This window comes from Leucoraja erinacea, chromosome 5, assembly GCF_028641065.1.
Source record: "Leucoraja erinacea ecotype New England chromosome 5, Leri_hhj_1, whole genome shotgun sequence".
In the NCBI taxonomy this organism is placed as follows: domain Eukaryota; kingdom Metazoa; phylum Chordata; class Chondrichthyes; order Rajiformes; family Rajidae; genus Leucoraja; species Leucoraja erinaceus.
The window spans coordinates 24,653,511-24,680,425 of record NC_073381.1 but is presented as its reverse complement, the minus strand read 5'-3'; the positions used below and the strand labels follow the sequence as shown (position 1 = coordinate 24,680,425).

Here is a 26,915-nt window from a genome sequence, read left to right as displayed (position 1 = left end):
GAAAATCATTTTTTACACAGGGAGTGGTGAATCTGTGGAATTCTCTGCCACAGAAGGTAGTTGAGGCCTGTTCATTGGCTATATTTAAGAGGGACTAAGATGTGGCCCTTGTGGCTAAAGGGATCAGGGGGTATGGAGAGAAGGCAGGTATGGGATACTGAGTTGGATGATCAGCCATGATCATATTGAATGGCGGTGCAGGCTCGAAGGGCCGAATGGCCTACTCCTGCACCTATTTTCGATGTTTCTATGTTTCTAAAAGAATGCAAAATCTCAATGATCTGGCTGAAGGCTGCATTGTATTATTTTGAAACATTTTGGTTTAGCGAGCGTTGCGGCACAATCGAAGGTTTTTCTTAGGGCCCAATGGTGGAAGGAATGACACTGATATTGTGAGAAAAACACGTTTTTTAGTTTCACATTATCATTGTGCCCTCTCAGGACCAAGTATCTAAATGGCTAGAAGTTTCCTTCACACGCAATTATCAGATACGAGTGATAAGTGTCACAACATATGAGTAATATGAGTTATGCCTTAAAAATGCCTGACTCTATTCACCTTCAGCAAGAAAGTGACGAGCAACTCCTCCTGACCATTCATATTCAGTGGTATTCCCATTGTCTGGGCCCCACCATCAACAGGCTGGGTGGGGGGTGTCAAGTGACGGCTTTCTGTTCCTGAATGGCATTTTTATGTTCCTGATAAACAGCAGCTCTCTTGAAAGCATCCAGAGAGTAGTGCCTTGTTCGGAGGGGGCAGAGGGACTCCATTGATGCACACTCTCTTTGTGAGCCAAAGTGTTTATAACCATATAACGATAGAACAATACAGCATGGAAACAGGCCATCTCGGCCCTTCGAGTCCATGCCGAACACCATTCAATGTGATCCCTTAGTCCCACCTCCCCAACTCATACCATAACCCTCCCTGCCTTCTCTCCCATATCCCTATTTCGCTATTTTTAAATGGTACCAATGAACCTGCCTCCACCACTTCCACTGGGAGCTCATTCCACACCGCCACCACTCTCTGCGTAAAGAAGTTCCCCCTCATATTACCCCTAAACTTCTGTCCCTTAATTCCTCGTCTCCGTTCTAAATGGCTTACTTACTCCTTATTCTTAAACTGTGGCCCCTGGTTCTGGACTCCCTCAACATCGGGAACATGTTTCCTGCCGCTAGCGTGTCCAAACCCTTAACAATCTTATATGTTCAATAAGATCCCCTCTCATCGTTCTAAGCTCCAGAATGTACAAGCCCAGCTGCTCCATTCTCTCAGCATATGACAGTCCCACCATCCGGGAATTAACCTTGTAAACCTAAGCTGCACTCCCTCAATAGCAAGAATGTCATTTCTCAAATTAGGGGACCAAAACTGCACACAATACTCCAGGTGTGGTCTCACTAGGGCTCTGTATAAGTGGAAGAACAACCCTGCTCCATCTGCTGGTGCTCTGTGGTACTGTCGGAGCAGGCTGGCACTGAGGTTTATCCAACCTGCTGCCCGGGAACAATACATTGCTGGGAGGTGATGAGAGGGGGGGGGAGAGGATCATGATGGGCTGATGTAACCAGGAGGGGGAGGGGAAGGTGAAGGGGGAGGAGTTTCAGGCATAGGCTAATAAGTAAAGTTTAAAAAAAGATAAAGGAAAACAATTGGTGGAGGAAAAGATGGAGCTAGAAGGGAAGACGGTAGAGGGAGGGTAAAGACAAGCTGGATAGTAAAACATGAAACCAGATATGGAAGCGATGGTGGGCAGATGGGGGAGGGGATAGGAAGGGTAAGCTGAGAATGGGAAGGGGATTTTAAGTCACATCAACCAGAAGATCAAGATGGCAGTTGCACAAAATAAACACTGTCTATACTCGGTCTCGCCGAAATAGAGGAGACCACATCAAGCTCACCGATACAGGTGACAATGATAATAGAGTGGGTGCACTTGGTCCTTGCCAAAAGCTCAAAGGGGGGAGGAAGGGAAAATGTGGGTGGTGGTGGGTCCCCATTGCAGATGGCAGGAATGGTAAAAGGTGATGTCTCGATTGTGATGGCTAGTGGATTGAAAGGTGGGGACCCCGTTTTGTTGACCTATGGTTGATTGGTTCCACTTCCAGCTGTTCCTTGGGTTAGCAGGCAAGAGCCCTCAAAGTGCTGGAGACATGACGTCAATTAACGCGTGTCATAAGCAGAGTAATGAGCTAGAAATCATTAAGAATGGCTCATTGAACTGCTCGTTAAAACAGGAAATAAGAAAGTACAAGCTGCAAAATCATATAGCTATTGTCACAATGACACCACAGCTATACTGGGGGTGTATGAATAATGAACATATGAACAAATGCAAGTTATAAGCCAGCAGGCTTAGTGCTTCTATTCTGCAGGAATTCAATATCACGGATAAGAAATCTGTGATACACCCAGACAAAGAAATAAATATTGGTGGATACCAAAGCAGATTTAGAGGGAATATACAAGAACAAAGAAAGACGACACAGACGTGTGAAGACAGTAATTGAGAGTTATTTTGTCAGTTACTGCCAAGGATAGCCCTACCATCTGAGCAAGACATGTACAAAAATAGATTAATGAAACAGATTTCCTCTTCTGGATTCTGCAGCAATGCAATTAAATCTGCGCATTCTGAAAAGAGGTCTGAAGTGCCAGACAATTTTTTTTAATGATTTAGCAGTCATCTTTCTTTACAAAAAGTGCTGGACAGGAACTTTAAGAAATGGGTCAAAGCCCAAATATCAAGCGGGCAGAAAAGGAGAAGATGGGCAAGCTAAACAAAGGGAGTAGATATGCACAGTGGAGGAGTGTATGGAGCTATTGAACAGGAGTGCAAAAGCAGGTTGACAGTGAAGTGAAATAAACTAAACCGTCAATACAGGTAGGCACAAGCTGCAACGGTGGAAATTTGTCCTTGGTAATGTGCTAAGGCCAGCTGCCCATTCTATTTTGCTTCCAGAATTAATATGCATTAAATCCATTGAATGAGTTCCACAAGTAGGGAACAATGTGGGGAAAATGCTGGAGTAACTCAGTGGGAAAAGCAGCATCTCTGGAGAGAAGCAATGAGTGACGTTTTGGGCTCAAAATGTCCCGTTCAGTTACTCCAGCATTTGGTGTCTATCTTTGATGTAAACCAGCATCTGCAGTTCCTGCCTGAACAATGTAGGGAAGCTACTTTACTGAATAGTAAGAGAATGCAAGCAAAAGGCATTTCTATCTCACTGTCCCTAATAAAGTAGGAAAATAGTTACAATAATCTGCTGAGAAGAAACCAAAGGGACCTCCTTTAAGTAAGCAAGAGTAATGGGCCTGTCCCACTTACGCAACTTTTTTGGCGACTGCTAGCACCCGTCATAGGTCGTTGCAGGTCGCCGAAAATCTTTGAAATGTTGAAAATCCAGCGGTGACCAGAAAGACGCTAGGACTCTTTGGGTGACTGAGGAGACTACTCACGACCATACAGGAGACACCTTGGCGACATGTCGCGGGGTGAAGCCTGTATGGTCATGAGTAGTCGCCCAAAGAGTCGTACCTGGTTCTGGTCGCTGCTGAATTTTCAACATGTTGAAATGTTTTGACGAACTACAACGACCTATGACGGGTGCCGGTAGACACTGAAAAAGTCGCGTAAGTGGGACAAGCCCTTTAAAAGTGTTTAATTGTCATATGTATCGAAACAGAACAATAAAATTCTTAGGAAGACAAATTGCTGGATAAACTCAGCGGATGAGGCAGCATCTATGGAGCGAAGGAATAGCGATGTTTCGGGTCGAGACCCTTCTTTGGACTGATGTGGTGGGGGGGGGTGGGCTGGAATAAAATTCCTACTCACAGCAGCACAACAGGCTTGCAAACACAGTACTCAATAGATAACAAAAAACAACCAAAAATTCTTAAATACATTAATTTTGCTTTTCTTTTCTTTTAGTTCTATTTTATTTCATTTTATTATTTCATTTTATTGTATGACATGTTTTTATGTGAAGCACTTTGAGTCTGCCTCGTGTATGAAATGTGCTATATAAATAAAGTTGCCTTGCCTTGCCTTAAAATACAAAATAGTGCAAAACAAAAACAAAGCCCAAAGCCCCTACTGTAACCAAGAGAATTTGAGTTTGAAGTTCAGAGTTTGAAGTTCAATAGCCTGATGGTTGTTGGAAAGAAGCTGTTTCTTAAAATGAATGTCATGATTTTTAGGCTCCTATACATTCGGTGTCGATGGCAGAAGTGAAATGAGAGTGTGGCTAAGGTGGTGTGGATCCTTGATGATGCTGCCAACCTTTTTGAGGCAGGTCCTCCTATAGATCCCTTAGATGGTGGTGCGATCAATACCCGTGATGAACAGGGCAGTACCCACCATTTTTAAAAATCTCGTTTGTTCCTGCGGGTTCGAGTTGCTGAACCAGGCCGTAATGTAAGCAGTCAATATGCTCTCTACCGTAGATGTTTGTTAACATACTGATTCTTCTTAATCTTCTAAGGAAGTAGAGGCATTGATGAGCTATCTTTTGATTGCATCAATCTGCTGGGTCCAGGACAGATCTTTGGAGATATGCGCTCCTAAGAACGTTGTAGTTGTTGGCTCTTTCCACCGCCATCCTGTCGATGAAGACAGGTCTGTGGATCCGTGGCCTTCCTTTTCTAAAGTCAACATCAGCTCATTGGTTTTACTGATGTTTAGTTCAAGGTTGTTGTTCTGGCACCATTTAATCAGATGGGAACTGAGGAGTATGCTTAAAAAGGATATCGGGGGGGGCAAAAAAGGGACAGGAGATTGTTCTGGCAGATAATTTTAAAGATAATCTGAAGAGATTTCATAAATTCATGAAGGGAAAAAAGATAACCAAGGGGTGTTTAGTTTAGTTTATTATCACATGTACCAAGGTACAGTGAAAAGCTTCTTGTTGTTCTTGGTTTATACTGTCTAGAATTTAGGAGATTGAGAGGGGATCTTATAGAAACTTACAAAATTCTTAAGGGGTTGGACAGGCTAAATGCAGGAAGATTGTTCCCGATGTTAGGGAAGTCCAGGACAAGGGGTCACAGCTTAAGGATAAGGGGGAAATCCTTTAAAACCGAGATGAGAAGAGCTTTTTTCACACAGAGAGTGGTGAATCTCTGGAACTCTCTGCCACAGAGGGTAGTTGAGGCCAGTTCATTGGCTATATTTAAGAGGGAGTTAGATGTGGCCCTTGTGGCTAAGGGGATCAGGGGGTATGGAGAGAAGGCAGGTACGGGATACTGAGTTGGATGATCAGCCATGATCATATTGAATGGCGGTGCAGGCTCGAAGGGCCGAATGGCCTACTCCTGCACCTAATTTCTATGTTTCTATGTTTCTATGTTGTGTGCTATCCAGTCAGCGGAGACACAACACACGATTCCAATCAAGTCGTCTACAGTGTACAGATACAGGATGAAGAGAATAACATTTAATGCAAGATAAAGTCCAGTAAAGTCTGATTAAAGATAGTCCAAATGTCTCCAATCAGGTAGATGGTAGCTCAGGACCATTCTCTAGTTGGTGATAGGATGGTTCAGTTGCCTGATAACAGCTGGGAAGAAACTGTATCCTGAATCTGGAGGTGTGCGTTTTCATACTCTTGCCTGATGGGAGAGGGGAGAAGAAAGAGTGAGACTCATATTTGATTATGCTGGTGGCCTCACTGGGGTGGGGTGAAATGTGGGCCCCTCAGGAGTAAAAGCAGTCAACTTTGTGTGTAGCCACAGGAGATGGGAAAGGTCCTTAATGAGTGTTTCTCCTCTGTTTTTACCATGCAGCCAGACATGAGGACCGGGGAACTTGGGGCAATCAATGGAAGTGTCTTGAGGGCAGTCGGTATTGCAGTCGAGGAGGAGCTGAAGGTCCTAACGCGTATGAAGGTAGACAAATCTTCTGGGCCTATCCGGACATATCCGAGGACACTGTGGGCAACTAGAGAGGACATTGCAGGTGCCCTGGCTGAGTTTTATGAGTCAACATTAAATACTGGTGAGGTGCTGGAAGACTGGAGGATGACTAATGTTGTGCCACTACTTAAGAAGGGCTGCAGGGAAAAGCCAGGGTCCTGCAGGCCAGTGTACTATCTAACATCTGTGGTTAAAAAATTACCAGAGAGTATCCTGAGAGATAAGATATACATGCATTTTGATGGACAGAAGCTGATTCAGATAGTCAGCATGATTTTCTACATAGCAGTTCGTGTCCCACGAATCGAGTTTTTTTAAGATGTGACCAAAAAGATTGATGAGGGCAGAGATGTAGATGTTGTATGTAAGTATTTCAGAAAGACATTCAACAAGATTCCGCATGGTAGGCTGCTCCAGAAGGTTAGATTGCATGGGATCCAAGGAGAGTTGGATGACTGGATGAGAAATTGGCTTCATGGAACGGAGCAGAGGGTGAGGATGGAAGGTTGTTTTTTCAGAATGGAGGCCTGTGAACAGTGTTGTGCCTCTGGGTTCGGTGTTGACCCCTTTGCTGTTTTTCATCTTTATCAAAGATCTGGATGAGTACATACAAGGCATGATCAGTAAGTTTGCAGATGACACTAAAGTGGACGATATTGTTGATAGCGAAGATGGTTGTCAAAAATTACTGCAAGATCTTCATTGGTTGGGCAGATGGGTGGAGGAATGGTTGATGGAATTGTAATACAGAGAAGTGTGAGGTGTTGCATTTTGGCAAGTCTAAACAGGGCAGCATCTGCACAGTCTATGGTAGGTTTCTGTGGGGGATGTTGTAGAGCAGAGGGATCTAGGAGTACAGGCATATACTTCCTTGAAAGTGGTGTCACCAGTAGATAGAGCAGTCAAGATACATTTCGACACATTGAGCTTCATCAGTCAGAATATTGAGTATATGTTGGGAGGTAGACACAAAATGCTGGAGTAACACAGCGGGTCAGGCAGCATCTCTGGAGAGAAGGAATGGGTGACGCTTCGTGTCGAGACCCTTCTTCTCGTCCCGAAACGTCACCTATGCCTTCTCTCCAGAGATACTGCCTGACCCGCTGAGTTACTCCAGAATTTTGTGTCTACCTTTGATTTAAACCAGCATCTGCAGTTCTTTCCTACACGTATAGGTTGGGAGTGTATGTTACAGTTGTACAAGACATTTACTGTGTGCCAATTTGGGCCCCATATCTGAGGAAGACGTGCTGGCTCTGGAGAGGGTCTAGAGGAGGCTTACAAGAATGATTTCAGGAATGAGCAGTGGTGAGCCTTTGACAGCACTACTTGCTGGAGTTTAGAAGGTTGAGGAGTTTAGAAAGTTTCAAATTTCTCATTGAAACTTACAAAATACAGAAAGGCATAGATAGAGTGGATGTGGAAAGGATGTGGGAGAGTCTAGGACCAGAGGTCATAGTCTCAGAATTAAAGGGTGCTCTTTTAGAAAGGAGGTGAGGAGGAACTTCTTTAGTCAAAGAGTAGTTCATCTGTGGAACTCGTTGCCACAATGGGCTGTGGAGGCCAAGTCAGTGGATATTTTTAAAGCAGAGATAGACTAATTCTTGATTAGAACGGGTGTCAAAGGTTATGGGGAGAAGGCAGGAAAATTGAATTAGAAGGCATGAAAATGGAATTAGGACGCAGAGATCAGCCATGATTGAATAGCAGAGTAGACTCGATGGGCCGAATGGCCTAATTCTCCTAAACCTTGTGAACATTGATGAGGCCACATTTAGAGCACTGTGCTCAGTTTTGTTCATTCTATTATAGGAAAGATGTTGTTAAGCTGTAAAGGGTGCAGAAAAGATTTACCATTTACTTTGCTGCCAGTCTGCCAATGCAGATTTCCCTTATGACCATTAATGGTAACACACAGTAAGGAATCAAAGTAAAATGTTATTTTCCTCTGTGCTAAAATCAATCAATCATACTGTATTTGTTTGCCTGGAAGCATTCTGGTGGAAATGGCGTCAGTGCTATCATCTGAGACCTGGACACCCAAGCATGAACATGTGCTTGCAACTTGGGCAGAAAGCCATAGCTGCTTATTTGCACACTCCACAGTGGCTCTCATGATTTTGTTTTGCCTTTTAACTATTTCATTTGAGTGGTCTACAGTTTTAACAATTTGAGGAGTGATGTGTTATATGTAACAATTTACAAAGAAAATCTATGGGGATTAACAGATGATTAGGTGTGTAATTGAAACTTATTTTAAAAATCCACCGGCTTTCAAAGGTTCTGTAAGGCTTGCTTCCTTGTAGCTTGAAGGAGACCCACAGTGGCGGACTGGTCAGGGTGTCAGCTTGCCCGATGGCAAGTGGGCCCCTGATGAAGTGGGCCCCCTATATCAAGTGGGGCCCCTGATGAAGTGGGCCCCCTTTGTCTCCTGGCAACCAATATCTTTAGAACCAGTCCATCACTGGAGACCCAGACAGATGGGTAACCTTCAAACATTTACTGGGCCTCCTATGAGCCTTCAACCCACCACCCCCAGCAGTATTGTCTTCACTACCAAGCAAGCTTATTGCTCTCGGCCAATTTAATATCCAAGAATCAATGGAAACTTGCCATCCCACTGATGAACTGAACCAAGACCGAGCTATCTATTTATCTCCCAATCCATAAAACTATCAATCAACGGGTTCCACCATCCGCCAGCTAATACTAATCAGTCTACCTTTCACTTACTAATTCCCCAACCTCCTTCATGGCACCCAGGCCCCAGTTGCTGCTCAGACATTCAATAGCCTTTTTTTTTGTCAATAAAGGGATTTCTCAGCCTATCCCCCTTCCGGTGTGAAGTAACAAATTACTTCAGTTTTCTGGTCTTACACATTCGCGCATTTATACCAATAATGAAGTCCAATAGCTAAAATAAATAATCTCCATTCTTGCTATCTCTCCTGTGTTATCACCTCCACTTATTGCTTTATTTCTACTTTTCATGACAGATACTTCCACTCTCTTCTGAGAATCTTTCTTGGCTTCTACCTCCCATCAAGGGAGCTGTGTACTCTATATACTCTGAAAGAATAGATTGAAGTTCAATAATTACAGTCAGGAAATGCTTTGGAAAATTACAATCATGCAACAACAGTCACCTTTAGAAAAGTATGTAAGGGTATTCTATTTGCCTTTCAATACTGAGCAGATATTAAAAAAATATGGAAAAGTAACATCTATTCCACTTACATGATAAACTGTAAGCAGTCAGCTAACATTTGCATGTACTACTAAAGAAAAGGCAGGAAGCTAATTTAAGGAAACATAGCTACAGCATTTTTGGGTTACCTTTTGAGAAATTCTGTTTTTAATGATGGTGATATTGGATGAGATTATGTCAAGAGCCTTAAATTAAATCAAACTGATGACTGTTGTTGGTCATTGAGTTTAGGGTACATTATTTTGACAGTTTCCAGAGGGCTTCACTTCCAGCCAATCTCAGAACAAAGGATATGAAAATTAATCATCTGCCTGCCCCCCAAAGCCAAGATAAATAATTTTTGCTCTCCATCCTGTTGTTGCTGGAAATTTTATTTCTAATAGAGTAATTTGACCCCAACGCTCGTCTATTCGAAATCCAGGGCATTCGGGAGACTAATCAAATATATGAAATGCAGATATGATATTGATTCCAATTTCTGCCTTTGGTGTTTAATCCTACAAACTATTTGTCAAGTGAATCAAAAGTGATTTCAATGAAAAAAGTAGAGGTTTTGTTTTATCTCAGACAAGTTTCCCAACTGCTTGCATATAGATTTTATTTTAGAAGCAGAGATGATGAGCAGAAGCTCAATAAAATAACGAAACGACAAGGTTGAAAGTTCACATGGCATCTGTAGAAAGAAACACAGAGTTGGCATTTCAGATTGAAGACACTTCAACAGAACCTTTTGCCTGAACGGTTAACTCTATTTCTCTTCCCACAGATACTGCCTGAGTGTTTCCAACATTGGTGTTGTTTTCTGTTTTCCAGCATCTGCAGTTTCTCTTTGCTTCTCAATCAGAATTGAAATAATAACATTAGCTAAATGAGTAATGATTAATGGAGGGTAAGTTTTGTTTGAAAAAAAATCTGTAAATTCTAAAAGGAATGGCAGAAAAAATTTGACTTTGAAATTGTTGATGTGAATTGCTCCTGAATAATAGTAAGATTAGACGAGAACTTACCAGTTTGAAGTTTGATCTTTATTTTATGAGGAGTTACGATGAGGGATTACGTGAGGACCCCGCCAGCATGCATGCGCGACATACTTCAAAGCAGCGGTGTGGAACAACACAATATTTGAAATAAACATAGTTAAGATAAGGAGAACTAAGATACCAGTTGACCTTTATAATTGAGGGTGGGAGTAGATGTTTCATGACACATAAACAGGGGTCAGGTGGGTACACCCCGGAATTCCATAATTAGTCCTGAAGTTCCTGGTCTGCTCTGTTTTACCAGCTCCCGGATAATAAAAGTTACTTGGTCAGATGTTATGACCATGTTGTCCAGTCTGAGTAGGTGAAGGAACTGAACCCTTTGTGCTGAGACCGAAGCCATCAGCGTGCCGTTTTAGGGTAAGCTGTTTTAGAGCGAGGGATCTGGCTAGTGGCCATCTCCTTAGGTATGTCAGGACGACACTGACATCCTAGATCTGGGTGTACCTAGGTCTAGGGGGGTTGGTATTGTAGATGTCGTTCATTAATTTGGCCACCAGCGGATGGGATCCTATGGACTGTTGTCCTGGTGCCTGCCCCAAATAGGCTGACAGTGCACTCCTAGCACAATTGATTGTACTATAGCTCAGACCTTCATCGTGGTGAAGGCTGGTCAGGAACTCCAGTACGTTTGTTATGGTTGCTGTGTTGTATGTTGTCCCTGTTCTTGCTGGAGAGATATTGTTTCTTGGCGGAAAGTCGGTGAGATGCTGTCATCATGTCCATGGTCCTATTTGACAATCCCAGGTCCAATAATGGTCTTTTTAAAATCTGCAACCCAACAGATTTATTCTGTCATGGCATGGGTGACTATCGCCTGTGACAGGGTGGATCAATAGATCTAGTCTGCTGGGGATGGTCATGGGTGGTTCTGTGACCATGTCAAGGGCCACTGGGAACCATGGCTGTGTAGGCCCGTTGGGTACTACCAAAATACCTGAAGCAGAGTCCATCTGTATTTTGCGTAGTACCCGACTGATGAGGCAGAAGGGGGGAAAGGCATAGAAATATAGATTTCCCCAATTTAGCGAGAATGCGTCCATCGCCGCTACCTCAGGGTCTGGTTCCCAGGCGACATATGTTGATGCCTGGTAATTCAGTCGGGATGCAAAGAGATCGATATCTGGTGTTCTATATTGCTTTGTAATTTCAGCAAATGTTTTGGGGTTTAACATCCATTCGGTGTTGTCATTGAATTTACGTGACCTGGTGTCTGCCACTGTATTTAGCTTACCTGGTAGGTAAGTTTGCTGATAGTCAAATATGTCTGTCGACACACCATTGCCAGATTGTGTTGACCAGATTATCACATGATATCGATTATATCCCGCCCATATGATTAATATAGGCCACCACTGTGGTATTGTTAATTTGTAAGAGGACATGCAAATGGTGCATAGTTGAACAGTAAGCTTTTAAACCATACGACGCACACAACATTTCCAAATATTTTATATCCAGTGTTGCTATGCCAAATGTTCTCTTTCCACCATTGTAACTCTGATATTGCTTGGGTTGGTAATTTCATGGTTCGGTCAAAATGACCTGCATGTTGTTTTAACACTTGCACCTTTGTTCTTTGTAAGTTCTGGTAATGCAAAGGTCCAAGCTGGGTAGCTGGAAATGCTGCTACTAATTTCCCAATTACTCTTGCCACTTGTCGAATAGTTGGTTGATTGGCAATCATGAATTTGTTGCAGGCTTGTGCCAATTCTGCTGTTTTTTCTTTTAGCAACGTTACAGACACGTGGACTGAGTTAATTGTGAATCCCAGATAGTCAATTGTTGTGGATGGCGTCAACTTAGATTTATCAGGATGTATGACAAGTCCCAACGTTTCAAATAAATGTTTAGTAGCTAATACTGCTGAATTAGCTAATTCCAGGGTTTTGCCTATCATCAAGATATGCCATGACAATATGTTTTTGTTTTCTTAGTATTGCCAGGGCTGGTTTTAATATCTTGGCAAACAGTCTTGGGGCTGATGTTAGACCATTAGGCAATGATTTATACTGCTATAGTTGCCCCATCCAGTTAAACTTTGGGTATCTACGATGATCCTTATGAATGGGTACTGAGTAGTATGCATCTTTAAAGTCGATGCATGCCATAAAGTATCCTTTGGAATCAATTATTTGTCAGTGACAAATGTTTTCCATTTTGAAATGTATATACTTGACAAAAGTATTCAATGTTGTTAAGTCAATGATGATGTGACATCCATCATCTGTTTTAGTTTTAGTAAAGATATTTGATACGAATTCCAAAGGGTCATGTTTTGATTTTTCTATGATCCCCTTTGTATGTAGTCTCACCAGTTCTGCTTGTCCCTCGCATTTTTCTTTTGTGAGAGGGTAAATTCCCTGTGGGGTGCATGCTGAACTGGTGGCATTCTTTCTTGAATAAATTCAATTTTGTATCCTTGAATACTTTGTAGTATATAATTGTCAAGAGTGATAGTCCTCCATGCTTCCAAAAACAGGTGTAACCTCCCTCCTGTTGGTAAGGGCCCTGCACCTTTTATGTTCTGGAAGCAACCAGACTCGCCTATATTGTTACTGGTAGGATATTCATTTCTTGGGCTTGTGGTTCTGTGTCTATGGAGGTGGTGCTGTGAGGGGGTGGCACATCTTCCATGGGGTCCACTCTGGGCCCTGTCCTAAAAAAGACTTTTGGGGATGATATGCAGCTCCGAGCTTTCACCAGTACCATACTGGTGGATGCGTAGGGGTACTGCCGTCTGGGTTGCGTGGTCTTGCTCATTCCGGGGACTGCCCTCATGAGGCCAAATGCTTTGGACTCTTCGTCCAGATCTTTTACTTGTTTTGGTAGATCTTTGCCAAATAGCAGGATTTGTGGCTGTGAGGTTGGCGTTTTGCACAGTCCCGCGAATTTGGGGTTGAGGGCAGGTCTTATGGCTTCTTTCCGGAGATTATTTATTTCATACTGTGTGGTACACAGCAGAGCCAGGGTGTCCTGTTGATTATTTGTTACATCGACACCGTCCACGGAACAAGCATATGAGGTTATTGCCCACGTCAGGAGCTTTAGTATTTTCTGTAGTTTGAGTTCTTGGGTTCGGATACCCGGCCCAATGTACCCCCAGATTTGGCTGTTGACAGCTGGTACATTGAGCGATATACAGTTTTCTGGGGGCGTGTATAGTTCCATCGCCTCATTGACTACCTGTTCTTGGAGTGGATTGAAGGCCAGGTAGTCAATGCTAGCCGCCAGTTTGGGCTGTAACGGCTGTCCCGCTCGCGGTGTTGCAGCGTAGCGGTTTACCACTCCCAGCAGCTCTTCCTGTTCCTGTACCCCCAGCATGCTATTGAATTCTTCAGCCACTGACCTATGTTCTTGACCAGCCCAGTCCTGGTCGCCAATGCTCCCCTCTGTGAGGGTGATGCGATGGCCAGTGCTTTGCACTGTAGCGGGAGTGCTTGTACTCCCTTGGCGGGCTTGCCCCAACTCCATGAGCCGTTCCATGCGGCCCAAACGGTCACATCTGCCCCTCTCGGGCAGTGAGTCTTCCAAGCCGGGCTCATCAGAGAGAACCGGCCAGACCGACCTGTTTAGCCTTGCCTCCAGCCCGCTGCGGTTGTTCGAGCTGTGCAGCTAGCGGCGCTGGGCTTGGCTGCACAGAGCTTTCGTCGGTGACTGTGGACCGCAGCGAGTGCGGTCCAGGTGCCACCGGTCGCCCCCCACTGTTAGGACCCTCCTGGTCCATCGCAGCCAGACGGGGTACGACCTTCTTTGTTTGTCTTCCCTTGTCCATGTTTCTGTAAAGTAAAGCAGAACAAGGGTTCCAAAATACGACCTCAGAGTAAGTTTACTTACCTGGAGGTCCCGTTTCTAAACTTGTTGCGGGAGAGCTCGTGCTCCCGTCTGTCGCTGTTGCACTGCGTGAGACGCTATGTTGTGCATGCATGCTGGCGGGGTCTTCACGTTGTCACTCACGTGACTCCGAAGTAATATTGGTGTTGGTGTTGATTTATTGTTGCTTTTTGTATTGAGTAGAAGTGACAAACATAGTTTTGTTTGTTATCCAGGCACATCCTACCATTCATGAGTGCAATGGCACCATACAGGAATACAACGGTAGTGCAAAAGATAAAATAAACAGTGCAGAATATAGTGTTACAGCTACAGAGATACTGTAGCTACAAATAATAAGCACATGACAACAAAAGAGATGCAAGAGCAGGTCAGTCTGTCAGCCCCCTCAGCCTGTCTCAACACCCAACACAACCACTGCTGACCTGCCAAACGGTCACAGCTCCTGTATGATGAAAATAAATTAAATCGCATTATTATATATATATATATATATATATGTACAAAGGTGGTTCCAGGTAGTTTTGCTTTTGAAACTGTTAAACATGCAGATGTTATGACTATTGTTTCCTGAGATGGCCAGTGTGCACAGTAGTATTGTGCGCAGTAATCTCAGCTCTCTGATAATAGGGAACCCCAATTGAATTAAAATATTTGATCCACTATTTTCTTGATAATCCTCTTCTTCTGCTTTTAAATAAAATCATTTGCAAACATTTCCACGCAGCGTGCAACAACCCTAATGACTGAAAAATGAACTGAATCTGCTGCAAATACTCAGCAGATCTGTCAGGATTTGCAGGGGGAGGAAATTAATCTTCTGTCAGATGAATAGCTCTATCATTGGTGATCATCAAAGGACCACAGGTTGAACTGATCAGCAATCCAAAGTGAAATAGTTATTACAATAATGCACAAAAGGCCACAAAGTGCTGGAGTAACTCAGCAAGTAGCTCAAGCAGTATCACTTTCATTCCGGAGAACACGGATAGGTGAGAAGCCAGGGGGAGGAAAGTAGCAGGAGGGGGGCAGTTTCACAATCCGTAACCCTTCAAACCTGTCTCACACCTATTGTTCTTATCTCTGGCCTTTGCTCCAACCACATGCCTGTCAAAAAATCCCCCTCGCCTGTGTCGACCTATTACTTGCCACGCCTTGTCCTGCCACTTCTCTTTTACAGCTTTCATCTCATCCCGCACAATCAGTCTAAAGAAAGGTCTCGACCCAAAATGTCAATTTTTCCATGTTTTGCAGAGATGCTGCCTGACCTGCTGAGTTCCTCAAGCACTTTGTGTCCTATTGTGCATTGATCAGCATCTGCAGTTCTTTGTTTTTTGCATTATAGCAATGCACATTCCTTCCAGCAAATCATAAAATCATCATTGCTGTTTAACGAATCTGGACAAACAGCCTGGTCTTTTGATTAGTTTTAAAGTATTAAGACCTCAGTTGATCAAATAAAGTCCTTTGAATAGCTGAGGGACATCCAAGACATGTTATCATTTAGACACAGTGTCAGCCATTGAGGCAGCCTTTTTCTTTCTCAATTTCACAATTCCTCAATCTTAATTCATTTAAGATTTAAACTTTGTGGAATATTGTCAATCATAAGTGAATGAAAGGGGAACCGTGACAGTGATAGCTTCTGATGACTATTCTGTGCACAGTTGGTTCATATAAATGATATGCATGATAGGTCTCCATATCATCTCCATTATTTCTGCTTGAGGAATTTAAAAATTCAGAAAGTGCATCCACTTTCATCTATTGGCGTGAGATGAAATCTTCTCCTGATCTTCTGCTGTTAAGAGACTAAAGGTTAATCAAATTTCTGTTTTGCTTAGCCTATTAAAATTATATGCAATGAATATAAATCCAGCTTGCCACTTCTCAGTAGACTGCTTATTCAGGTCTCGAGTCAGTGGGTTAAATGCTGACCATCGCAGAATGCACTGTACACGGGGGAAAAAACAAGAACTCTCTCTGACTCCAGAACATGGAACCTCTCTGACAATTATAAATGCGACTAGGATTATCCATCTCTTGATTTGCAATTTTCTAATGATTCTAGGTAATTCTGTTAGCTGCTTACACACGCACGGAAGAGATGAGGTCGGCAGCAAATTGCCTTACTTGACATTTTAATCAAGTTGCAGCAAAAGAAGTATGAACAACAATGAGCAGAAAGTGGAGGAAGGAAATTACAGTGCCCTTCATAATGTCTGGGACAAAGACCCATCATTTATTTATTTGCCTCCACAATTTGAAATTTATTATAGAAAAAGTCACATGTGGTTAAAGTGCACATTGTTAGATTTGAATAAAGGCCATTTTAATACATTTTGGTTTCACCATGTAGAAATTACAGCAGTGTTTAAACACAGTCCCCCGATTTCAGGGCACCATAATATTTGGGACACAGCAATGTCATGTACAGTAAATTAAAGTAGTCATATAACCATATAATAATTACAGCATGGAAACAGGCCATCTCGGCCCTACAAGTCCGTGCCGAACAACTTTTTTTCCCTTAGTCCCACCTGCCTGCACTCATGTTTAATATTTTGTTGCATATCCTTTGCATGCAATGACTGCTTGAATTGTACGATTCATGGACATCACTAGTTGCTGGGTGTCTTCTCTGGTGATGCTCTGCCAGGCCTGTATTACTGCCATCTTTAGCTTATGCCTGTTTTGGGGGCTAGTCCCCTTCAGCTTTCTCTTCAGCATATAAAAGGCATGCTCAATTGGGTTCAGATCGGGTGATTGACTTGGCCACTCAAGAATTGACCATTTTTAAGCTTTGAAAAATTCCTTTGTTGCTTTAGCAGTATGTTTGGGATAATTGTCTTGCTGTAGAATTAACTGCCGGCCAATAAGTTTTAAGGCATTTGTTTGAACTTGAGCAGATAGGATGTGTCTATACATTTCAGAATTCATTATGCTACTACCATCAGCAGTTGTATCATCAATGAAGATGAGTGAGCCAGTACCAACGCAGCCATACATGCCCAGGCCATAACACCCCCACCACCGTGTTTCACAGATGAAGTGGTATGCTTTGGATCTTGGACAGTTCCTTCTCTCCATACTTTGCGCTTGCCATCAGTCTGATATGTTAATCTTTGTCTCATCTGTCCAAAATACCTTTTTTCAGAACTGTGGTTGCTCTTTTAAGTACTTCTTGGCAAACAGTAACCTGGCCATCCTATTTTTGAGGCTAACCAGTGGTTTGCATCTTGCAGTGTAGCCTCTGTATTTCTATTCATGAAGTCTTCTACGGACAGTGATCATTGACAAATCCACACCTGGCTCCTGAAGAGTGTTTCTGATCTGTCGGAAAGGTGTTTGGGGGTTTTTCTTTATTATAGAGAGAATTCTTCTGTCATCAGCTGTGGAGGTCTTCCTTGGCCTGCCAGCCCCTTTGCGATTAGTAAGCTCACCAGTGCTCTCTTTCTTCTTAATGGTGTTTATTTTGGTACGCCTAAGGTTTGGCTGATGTCTCTAACAGTTTTATTCTTGTTTCACACTCATAATGGATTATTTGACCTTCATTGGCACAACTTGGTTCTCATGTTGATAACCAGCAAATAAAAGTTTCCAAAGGTGATGGAAAGACTGGAGGAAAGACTAGGCGCTGAGAGCTGTCTTATACCTGCATTAAGGAGGCAATTAAACACACCTGAGCCTGTGAAACCATGTGTCCCAAACATTATGGTGCCCTGAAATAGGGGGACTATGTATAAACACAGCTGGTGAAACCAAAATGTATAAAAAATGTATTTTATTGAAAATCTGACAATGTGCACTTTAACCACATGTGATTTTTTTTTTCTATTACAAATCTCAAATTGTGGAGTACAGAGGCAAATAAATAAATGATGGGTCTTTGTCCCAAACATTATGGAGGGCACTACACCTCTATCATGTCACCTCTCAGCATCTTTCTTTTCAAGAAAAACAGGCATATGCTCTACTACAATGATAGCTCGAGCTCTCAAATCCAGGAAATGTCCTGTTCAATTGCAGGATAGACATACAATGTCAGGGAGAGAAAGATTGGCATTTCTGAGAGTAAAATACAATAACCAAGAGTAAGAGCGATGTGTAAAGATGTTAATTTCCAACCTAACAATAGGGCTTTAAGCATTTACTTGTCTTGATACCTCACTTTGCTGCTTGCAAGAAATTTGCCAAGCCATCATCTAAATTATACTGCCCACCGTCCACCTGATTTACACGTTGACCTCAGACTCTGAACGTCCATGAAACACAACTGCTTTCTTTAAAATATTTGTTTCTTGAAGAAGAAAATAATTCTGGAGTAATTTGCATTTGTGGAACATGCTTTTCTTTTGTCAAAACGAGCATAATTATGTCTTACCATTTGACTTTTATAAAAAAAGGTAAAAGAATTAATCGATACAAGCAAGAATCAAAAATCGATCTTAAAGATGAAAATTCAGAATAACAGCAGAAAATAGAAATTAACGGGTATATTGCCACCTCTAGGAATAAATGACAGTTTGCTCAGTTCTTTTTTGAAATAATCTGACGATCAAAGTGAGAGCTGCCTCCTTCTGTGACTAACTGTTTCAATCTTCCTGCCTGGTTGGGAATGTCAATGAGCCCGTACCTTCACTGGTTCTCATTTTCATCCCTCTGTTCTGAATAGGCTGCATGTAGAACTGTGCTAAGTAGATCAAATTTCCCATGAAGTGGCTGTTTGAAGCATTGTAAACCATGCTTTTCTGTCATTTTGCACAATGGCTTACAAATAGCAAAAAAAAGGTAACCTGCTGGCAGTAGATTAGATTAGAAACTCTGCCTCGGAGCGTTACACGGCATTATAGGGCGCAAGGAAGAGGTGCGCTACTAGGATGTAGTTATCATGATGCAGGGAACTGCAAACACTGCAGCCAACTAACTGTACACGGCTTGCCATAATTTGTGGCTGCAGCTCTCCGGAGCCAACCTTTTTCTGAGATGTGCTTGCAGATATGTCTATAATTGGATTAGTTCTGAGCAACAGTTGCAGAGCAGCTTTCTGCCCAGCAGAGTGCTAGTTGCAGAATGCCTGCCTGAGTGGTGAACTCCTCATGGAATCCAAGGGGCAGGATCAACATCCATCGATTCCTAGCACTCTGGTGCAAAATCCATGCAATGAATCCATGTCCAGTTTCCTTGGCCCAAGTGCATTGGACCCATTGAAATGAGTGGGAGAAATTGGCCATGCTGGATAGGTAAGTGGACCCATTTATTTGGTTAAGCAGTTTAAATCTTTTTATGTGCATGTGCACATTAAGTGGATGGCTCGACTAATTATGTAGTGTCTTTCCGCTGACTGGATAGCATGCAACAAAAGCTTTTCACTGTACCTCGGTGCATGTGACAATAAACTAAATGAAACATTTTAATATCATGTTTATTATTTAATAAGTCACATGAGATTTGGAATATTTGTGAATGTCACTTGATTTAAACAACAGCCTGAGCAGCGGGTGAGCTGTGGTGGGTATGGGGCTCCTCGGTGGTCAAGGCCATTGTGTGTGTGCAGATGCGCAGGCACGTGTGCTGGGGCAATCTGCGAGCCATTGTACTGCTCGTGGTCTTGCAAATGAACTAGCAACCAGCTTCCTCGTGGAATATTTCACCCTGGATCACAATGTGATCCGCGAGGCAGGCAACTGGGATTCTGAAGGCAGCCTGGAGATGGTGGCAAGTCTATGAACAAGACATATTGACGCAAGTTCAGCCAATGCATATATGAACGCAACCACATGAAGATGAATATCAATGCATCGTATAATTTATGTTGCATTCTGTAGTTGTTCTATTAAAAACGGAAACGTAATGCCCTTTCTAGTTTAGAGATGCAGCATGGAAACAGGCCCTTTGTCCCTCCAAGTCCATGCTGATCATCGATCAACCTTACACTAGCTCTGTTATCCCATGGTTTTGTATCCTACACACAAGGGACAATTTACAGAAGCCAATTAACTTACAAACCTGCACGTCTTTGGAATGTAAGCGTAAGCCAGAGCACCCAGAGAAAACCCATGTGGTCACTGGGGGAAATTACAAACTCTGTACAGACAGCAACCATGGTCAGGGTCGAACCCAGGTCTCTGGCATTCTCCTTTAAACTCAGTGAATTGAGCTGCAAGCCACATCACAAGTCACATCTATTGTATTGGAATAAATTTTTCATTAAAAAAGCACACACTTTGCTGTAAGTAGCGTCTCCCTTTCTTATTATCTAAATAGTAAAGAGTGGAACATCTCTGATCAATCTTCATCAATTCTAACTCTTTTCCACTCACAGTGACTTTAGCGTTTATACCCACAGTGTGGACATTAAAGTAATCAGCCACATCACCTAAGGAGTTTTTAAACATATCATTACTGGCAGATGCTTTCTCCAGTCCATCTTTTCCAGACTGGAAGTGCCTTGCTTTCATATAATTGTAGAACAGATAACTTCTATCTAACTCAGCGTCAGCCTGGCATGTGTTCTCTGTTGTCACCATTCAACATTATTCTCCATATCACTTCCATCCTGATCCTTTGTTTCTCATTCTATTCCTTTTTTCGCCACCAATTCTCTTTTCTTGACTGATCTCTTTTGCCCCATTCTCTTCCATTCTCATTCACCCCTACCCTTCCCTTCCTACTCCTATCTTTCCTTTTCCATTCAACCTTTTTCATTCCTCCCCACCCCACTTTCTCTCATTTATCCACATTATACTGCATCTGTCATGTATTTGCCCACTCACCCAGCCTATCCAAGTTACCTTGCAGCCTCCTAGCATCCTCCTCAAAGCTAACACTGCCCCCCAGCTTCGTGTCATCTGCAAACTTGGAGATGTTGCATTCAATTCCCTCTTCCAAATCATTAATATATATTGTAAATAGCTGGGGTACCAGCACTGAGCCTTGCGGTACCCTACTAGTCACTGCCTGCCATTGTGAAAAGGACCCGTTTACTCCTACTCTTTGTTTCCTGTCTGCCAGCCAGTTCTCTATCCACATCAATACTGAACCCCCAATACCGTGTGCTTTAAGTTTGTATACTAATCTCTTATGTGGGACCTTGTCGAAAGCCTTCTGAAAGTCCAGATACAACACCCAAATATAATGACTCAGAAAACATTAAACATTAATAATAATAATAATAAGACATTAATGATAAAACACCATTGATCAAGCATGTGAACCAACAAAATACCAGATCAAAGGGAGGCTACAGATTTTTGGCTGATGAGTAGGGCAACTACTCATGGATTAAAACCATATAACCATATAACCATATAACAATTACAGCACAGAAACAGGCCATCTCGGCCCTACAAGTCCGTGCCGAACACTTTTTTTCCCCCCTAGTCCCATCTACCTGCACTCAGACCATAACCCTCCATTCCTTTCCCTTCCATATACCAATCCAATTTATTTTTAAATGATAAAATCGAACCTGCCTCCACCACTTCCACTGGAAGCTCATTCCACACAGCTACCACTCTCTGAGTAAAGAAGTTCCCCCTCATGTTACCCCTAAACTTCTGTCCCTTAATTCTGAAGTCATGTGCTCTTGTTTGAATCTTCCCTGCTCTGAATGGGAAAAGCTTATCCACGTCAACATCATTTTAAAGACCTCTATCAAGTCCCCCCCTTAACCTACTGTGCTCCAGAGAATAAAGACCTAACTTATTCAACCTTTCTCTGTAACTTAGTTGCTGAAACCCAGGCAACATTCTAGTAAATCTCCTCTGTACTCTCTCTATTTTGTTGACATCCTTCCTATAATTGGGCGATCAAAATTGTACACCATACTCCAGAATTGGTCTCACCAATGCCTTGTACAATTTCAAACCTGCAGTAAAACTCATTCAGGTCCTTGGTCAGCTGATGATTGTCGTTTGAAGTTGTCATCCAGGTCGTTGGTCAGCTGACGATTTCTGGTTGAAATCATCAGAAGTCATAGAAGGTACATGGTGGGATGCTTGCTTGGATGTCATATTATAACTTTATAAAAGTTAGACTACAGCTGGAATACTGTTGCCAGTTCTGGTCGCCACATGATGGAGTGAATGTGATTACACTGGAGAAGGTGCAGAGGAGGTCGGCTCGATCGTTTTAAGGAAATGGAATGAGTTTGATTTCCTTTGAGAGGAAGCAGCTGAGGGGTGAACTGACAGAGGGATACAAAATTATGAAACAATAAATCACAACAATTTGTTTTACAAAGAATGCATAAGTATAAAGTGCGTGGTAGAAAGTTTGGAGGGGATTCCTCTGGGGAGGTTTTCACACAATGAATGGATAGACTATGAAACACATTGTCTGAGGAAGTGGTTTGCCCACCTCTTTGCAGAATGTGGTTTCACTGAGAGGGTCTGGAGCAGCCCTGGATTAACCATTAAGCAAAATAAGCACGTGCTTAGGGCATCAAGGGAAGGCGGCACCAGAGAGTTTATTCCAGTGCCGGATTTATCATGGACCATGGTGCGGCTGAACCAGGGCCCACAAATATTTACTGCATCCCCAAGTCAATTATCAAAATTAGAGCAACATAGCTGAAATTATTCATGGTTTTCACTGTAGCCTATTATTCGTCAAATTAAATTTTACTCTCTCTCTCTTCAATTGATGTGCTACCTATATAAGACATAATATGCAATCTGACTTTGGAAAGTTCTGGAATGCATATTGTAAGGAGATGCAAAATGGAATATGCTATAGAGATGTGATCAGTTCACGTCTTCATCCTGTCAAGTGACTCCCGTCCACTGACAGGGTCTAAGTGCAGCAGTGCTCAGTCGCTTACTCACCGTGTCACAACACAACGTGTTAACATTGTAGGTTAAGGGCCTGTCTCACTTGGGCATCATTTGCACGGCACACAGGTGGGGCGCGAAGATTTTGTGAATCTCAAAATCCCGGGGCGTCACACGCGATCGCGTGTCACTGCCTACGCCACCACGTCTCACCACGGGCCATGCGTGAGTAATGCACGCCATGCGGGAGTGACACGTAAATGATGTTGCGTCCTGCGTTGTGACGCGTAAATGATGTCGCGTAAATGACGTGCAAATAACGTCCAAGTGGGACAGGCCCTTAAGCTGATTCCCCAGTTTTTTTCTCTCATTCCATGACACTGCTGACAATATATAATGTTTCATGATAATATATTCGCGTGGTAGTGCTTATAAAAATATGATGATACTGAAAACGGGATACTTTGTATTCTCATTCTAATGTCACATTTTTAAATGCAATGTAATACTGGTGCCTTAGCGTTTACTGTAAATAAATCTTACTGTAAGTTTTGTTTCATTTCGAAAGATAAAATGTTATTTTACGGTTTAGTATTGTTTTATTTTGAATTACATATATATGGGGGAACCATAATCTTTTCAGTGCTTTGGGCCTCTAAAGATTTCAAATGCGGCCCTAGTCTGGAGGATGATGCTGGGATCCTCATCACGGTTTATTGAGGGCAGCTGTGTAACCGAGGATTTTTCTGACATGGGCTGTTCCCAGGATTCATTCGGGACATCAAGTGCTGCTGGAAAACTATCATTCAGTGAAAGACGCTCTTTGGTCTGCCTGATACTTGTTGGTTTTCCAGCAGAGTGAGATGTCCGCGAGGGACTATTGCCGACTGGCCCTAGTCCAGATTCCAGGAGTAAGTGCTGGGGGATGCACTGAAGCCTGGTGTAGTCAATGCAAAGGTTCTGTGGAATAGGGCTGCATATTGAAGGGCTGAGTGTGGTGGAAATGCCCCTCAAACGAGAGAAGGGATATCATCCCAGGGGCCACATGAGTGACTAGGAATTTTGTGTAAAGCCACGTGCTAACACTGTTGAGTATGACACTACCAATAACCATATAACCATAAAACTATATAACAATTACAGCATTACAATATTGAATGTATAGACACTAAGAATTTATTAAGAGTTTTTGCATGAATTTGTTTTGTTTATATTTTTTATTTTGAATAAGGTTTATTTATGAAATTAAAAAGAAAGAGGGAATGGGTACAGGGATTCATAAATCACTATCCAAAGATTTGAGATAAGGAATACAATTTGATCTTGCAGAATTTGCGTTAAAAAAAAAGTAAATGTACACAAAGATTTAAATTTGCTTTCCTGATGTGAGCGGTGATGAAGTGGCTTTGCAATTATATGGAAATTGAATTACTGGAGTTTCCCTGTACTTCCGTCCCCTTCCTCCTGCACTGTCTCCCTTCTCATCTGATTCCTTCTTATCCTGCCCCATCTTCTCATTCTCTCCCAGTCTTTTTCCTTTGCTTGCCTTTATCTTCCTTTCCCTGATCCCTTCTCCTGTTGCATCATCCCGCTCCTACTTGCCCTGTCCCGTCTGCCCCATCCTCTCCCTTCCTGCCTCATTCCTTCTCATCCCCCTCCCTAACACCGCCCCCCTCTCTTACTGCCCCATCCTTTCTCATTCTGCCCCAACACTTCTCTTCCAAACGATTGTCAATGAACTGCAGAGGATGCCAAAAAGACTTATGAGGATGCTATCGAGTCTGGAGAGTTTGTTATAAGGAGAGGCTGGATTGGCAAGGTCTTTATTTCTTGGAGTGCAGGAGGCCGAGTAGTGACCTTATGGAGGTTTATAAAGTCATGAGGGGCATACAGTAAATGAGGTGGATACCGCAATCTTTTCCACTGGGTATGGGAGTTTAAAACTGGGGAGCATAGTAGTATGGTGAGAAGGGTGAGATTTTAAAAGGGGCCTGAGGGACAATTATTTTACACAGAAAGTGGTCCACAGGAAGCAAAGAGTAGGAGTAAACGGGTCCTTTTCACAATGGCAGGCAGTGACTAGTGGGGTACCGCAAGGCTCAGTTCTGGGACCCCAGCTATTTACGATATATATTAATGATTTGGACGAGGGAATTGAATGCAACATCTCCACATTTGCGGATCACACGAAGCTGGGGGGCAGTGTTAGCTGTGAGGAGGATGCTAGGAGGCTGCAAGGTGACTTGGATAGGCTGGGTGAGTGGGCAAATGCATGGCAGAAGCAGTATAATGTGGATAAATGTGAGGTTATCCACTTTGGTGGCAAAAACAGGAAAGTAGATTATTATCTGAATGGTGGCCGATTAGGGAAGGGGGAGATGCAACGAGACCTGGGTGTCATGGTACACCAGTCATTAAAAGTAGGCATGCAGGTGCAGCAGGCAGTGAAGAAGGCGAATGGTATGTTAGCATTCATAGCAAAAGGATTTGAGTATAGGAGCAGGGAGGTTCTATTGCAGTTGTACAGGGTCTTGGTGAGACCACACCTGGAGTATTGCGTACAGTTTTAGTCTCCTAATCTGAGAAAAGACATTCTTGCCATAGAGGGAGTTCAGAGAAGGTTCACCAGACTGATTCCTGGGATGTCAGGACTTCCATATGAAGAAAGACTGGTTACTTGGTGTGCATGTATGAATTGGGATGAATGGCATGTTTCCGTGCTCTTCAATGCCCCTATGGCTCTATCACTCCAGCTAGTAATGTCCATATTCCGATCAATGCTGCTGCTCGATAATTCCACCAACAAAAGTGCATCTTATTTGCTGGAAAATGACATGTATGTTAAAATTTGGTTCATTTTTTTAGGACAGCATGAGAAATTATAATTTGAATTGTTAACTTCTGTCTGAGCTTACATCTATTTGTATGAGACTGAACAAGTTGCCTAAGACTTCATTTCCTCGGTATAACTGGAGAATGAAATCTTATCAGTTAACCAGCATATTTTCTCCTTCCTTAAGGCCTTTCAAACTACTTCCAATGATCTATACATTTTTCAAGTCTAATAGCTATATATTTTTCAAGACGTACAACACGTGCTCATGTATCTACAGTTTTACTTTTGTGGGGCCATTTCTAATTGCTGTGTCGATGTATGCACTTGTGACTCCAGGCTTGTCTGAAATCAGGTCTCTTCACATCTTGCCGTGCAGTCTGACCAAACTGCGGCTGGCAATTTGGCTTTTGGAATCAGGTCTCCACTTGGAAGAGGAGTAATTTAGGACATGTAGCTCGCCAGAGAGGAAGGATTTCAGCCTGCTGAGGGCTGGAGAAAGAAGCTGAAGTGGGATTTGTCGGCATGGGCTGGGTGGCCGACAATGGAGAATATAATAAACCTTTGTTTTAACGGACCCTATAGAACAGATTTTGGTTCTAGTGGATGGACCTCGCCATGCCACCCCTGGCTTGCACAGACTCGGATTCCTGCACAACCACCACCAACAGGACGGGCTCAGTCACCATGGGGCTCCCTCCCCTCTCACCAGTTGCCTTCTTCCTGTTGACCGTCGCTTTGCTTGCTCCACCGTTGTCACCTCCGCCTTCTCCAGTTGCTGTGTCCACTTGGCCTGTTCCCACCACCACCTCCTCCTTGTCCCCTGGAGTTGCCAACATACTCAACCTTGGACGATATTAGCAGCTGGGGAGGAGAAGGAGGAGGTGGCATCAGTGGAGGGGGAGCAGACAAAGCGACTGCTGACAGGGAGAAGCTGCAGCTGGTGCGAGGGGAGGGAGCCCCGCAGTGACCAAACAGTGCCTTGTAGTTGGCAGTGGCCTGAAGAAAGAGCTGATGGCCACGGGCTACAACGTGAACCCCAACAACAGCCGCATGACTGTGCGGTAGCTGGTGAAGAAGAGCTTGCTAGTGCAGACCAGTGGCATTGGTGCCTAGTTTTAAGACGAAAAGACAGAAGGTGCTGGAGTAACTCAGCAGCCTACATCAGTCTGAAGAAGGTCCCAACATCACCTATCCATGTTCTACAGAGATGATACCTGACCACTGAGTTACTCCTGTTCTTTGTGTCCTTTTGTGTATTAATCATCATATGCAGTTCTTTGTTGCAACTACATGCAATGAGAAA

The 26,915-nt window shown here is 43.0% G+C and overlaps 1 protein-coding gene across 7 annotated transcripts in view; it reads left to right on the top strand.

Moving 5' to 3' along the window:
- LOC129697048 (myelin transcription factor 1-like protein) overlaps positions 1 to 26,915 on the top strand; it is a 415,381-nt gene that overhangs the window by 281,361 nt on the left and 107,105 nt on the right. For 4 of the 7 annotated variants that reach the window (XM_055635250.1, XM_055635249.1, XM_055635247.1 and 1 more), the window contains exon 12: positions 5,792 to 5,893. The exons of the other annotated variants lie outside the window; for them this stretch is intronic. In XM_055635250.1, coding sequence (XP_055491225.1) covers positions 5,792 to 5,893 — 102 coding nt within the window. The remainder of the gene's footprint in view (positions 1 to 5,791; positions 5,894 to 26,915) is intronic. 7 annotated transcript variants of the gene reach the window in all.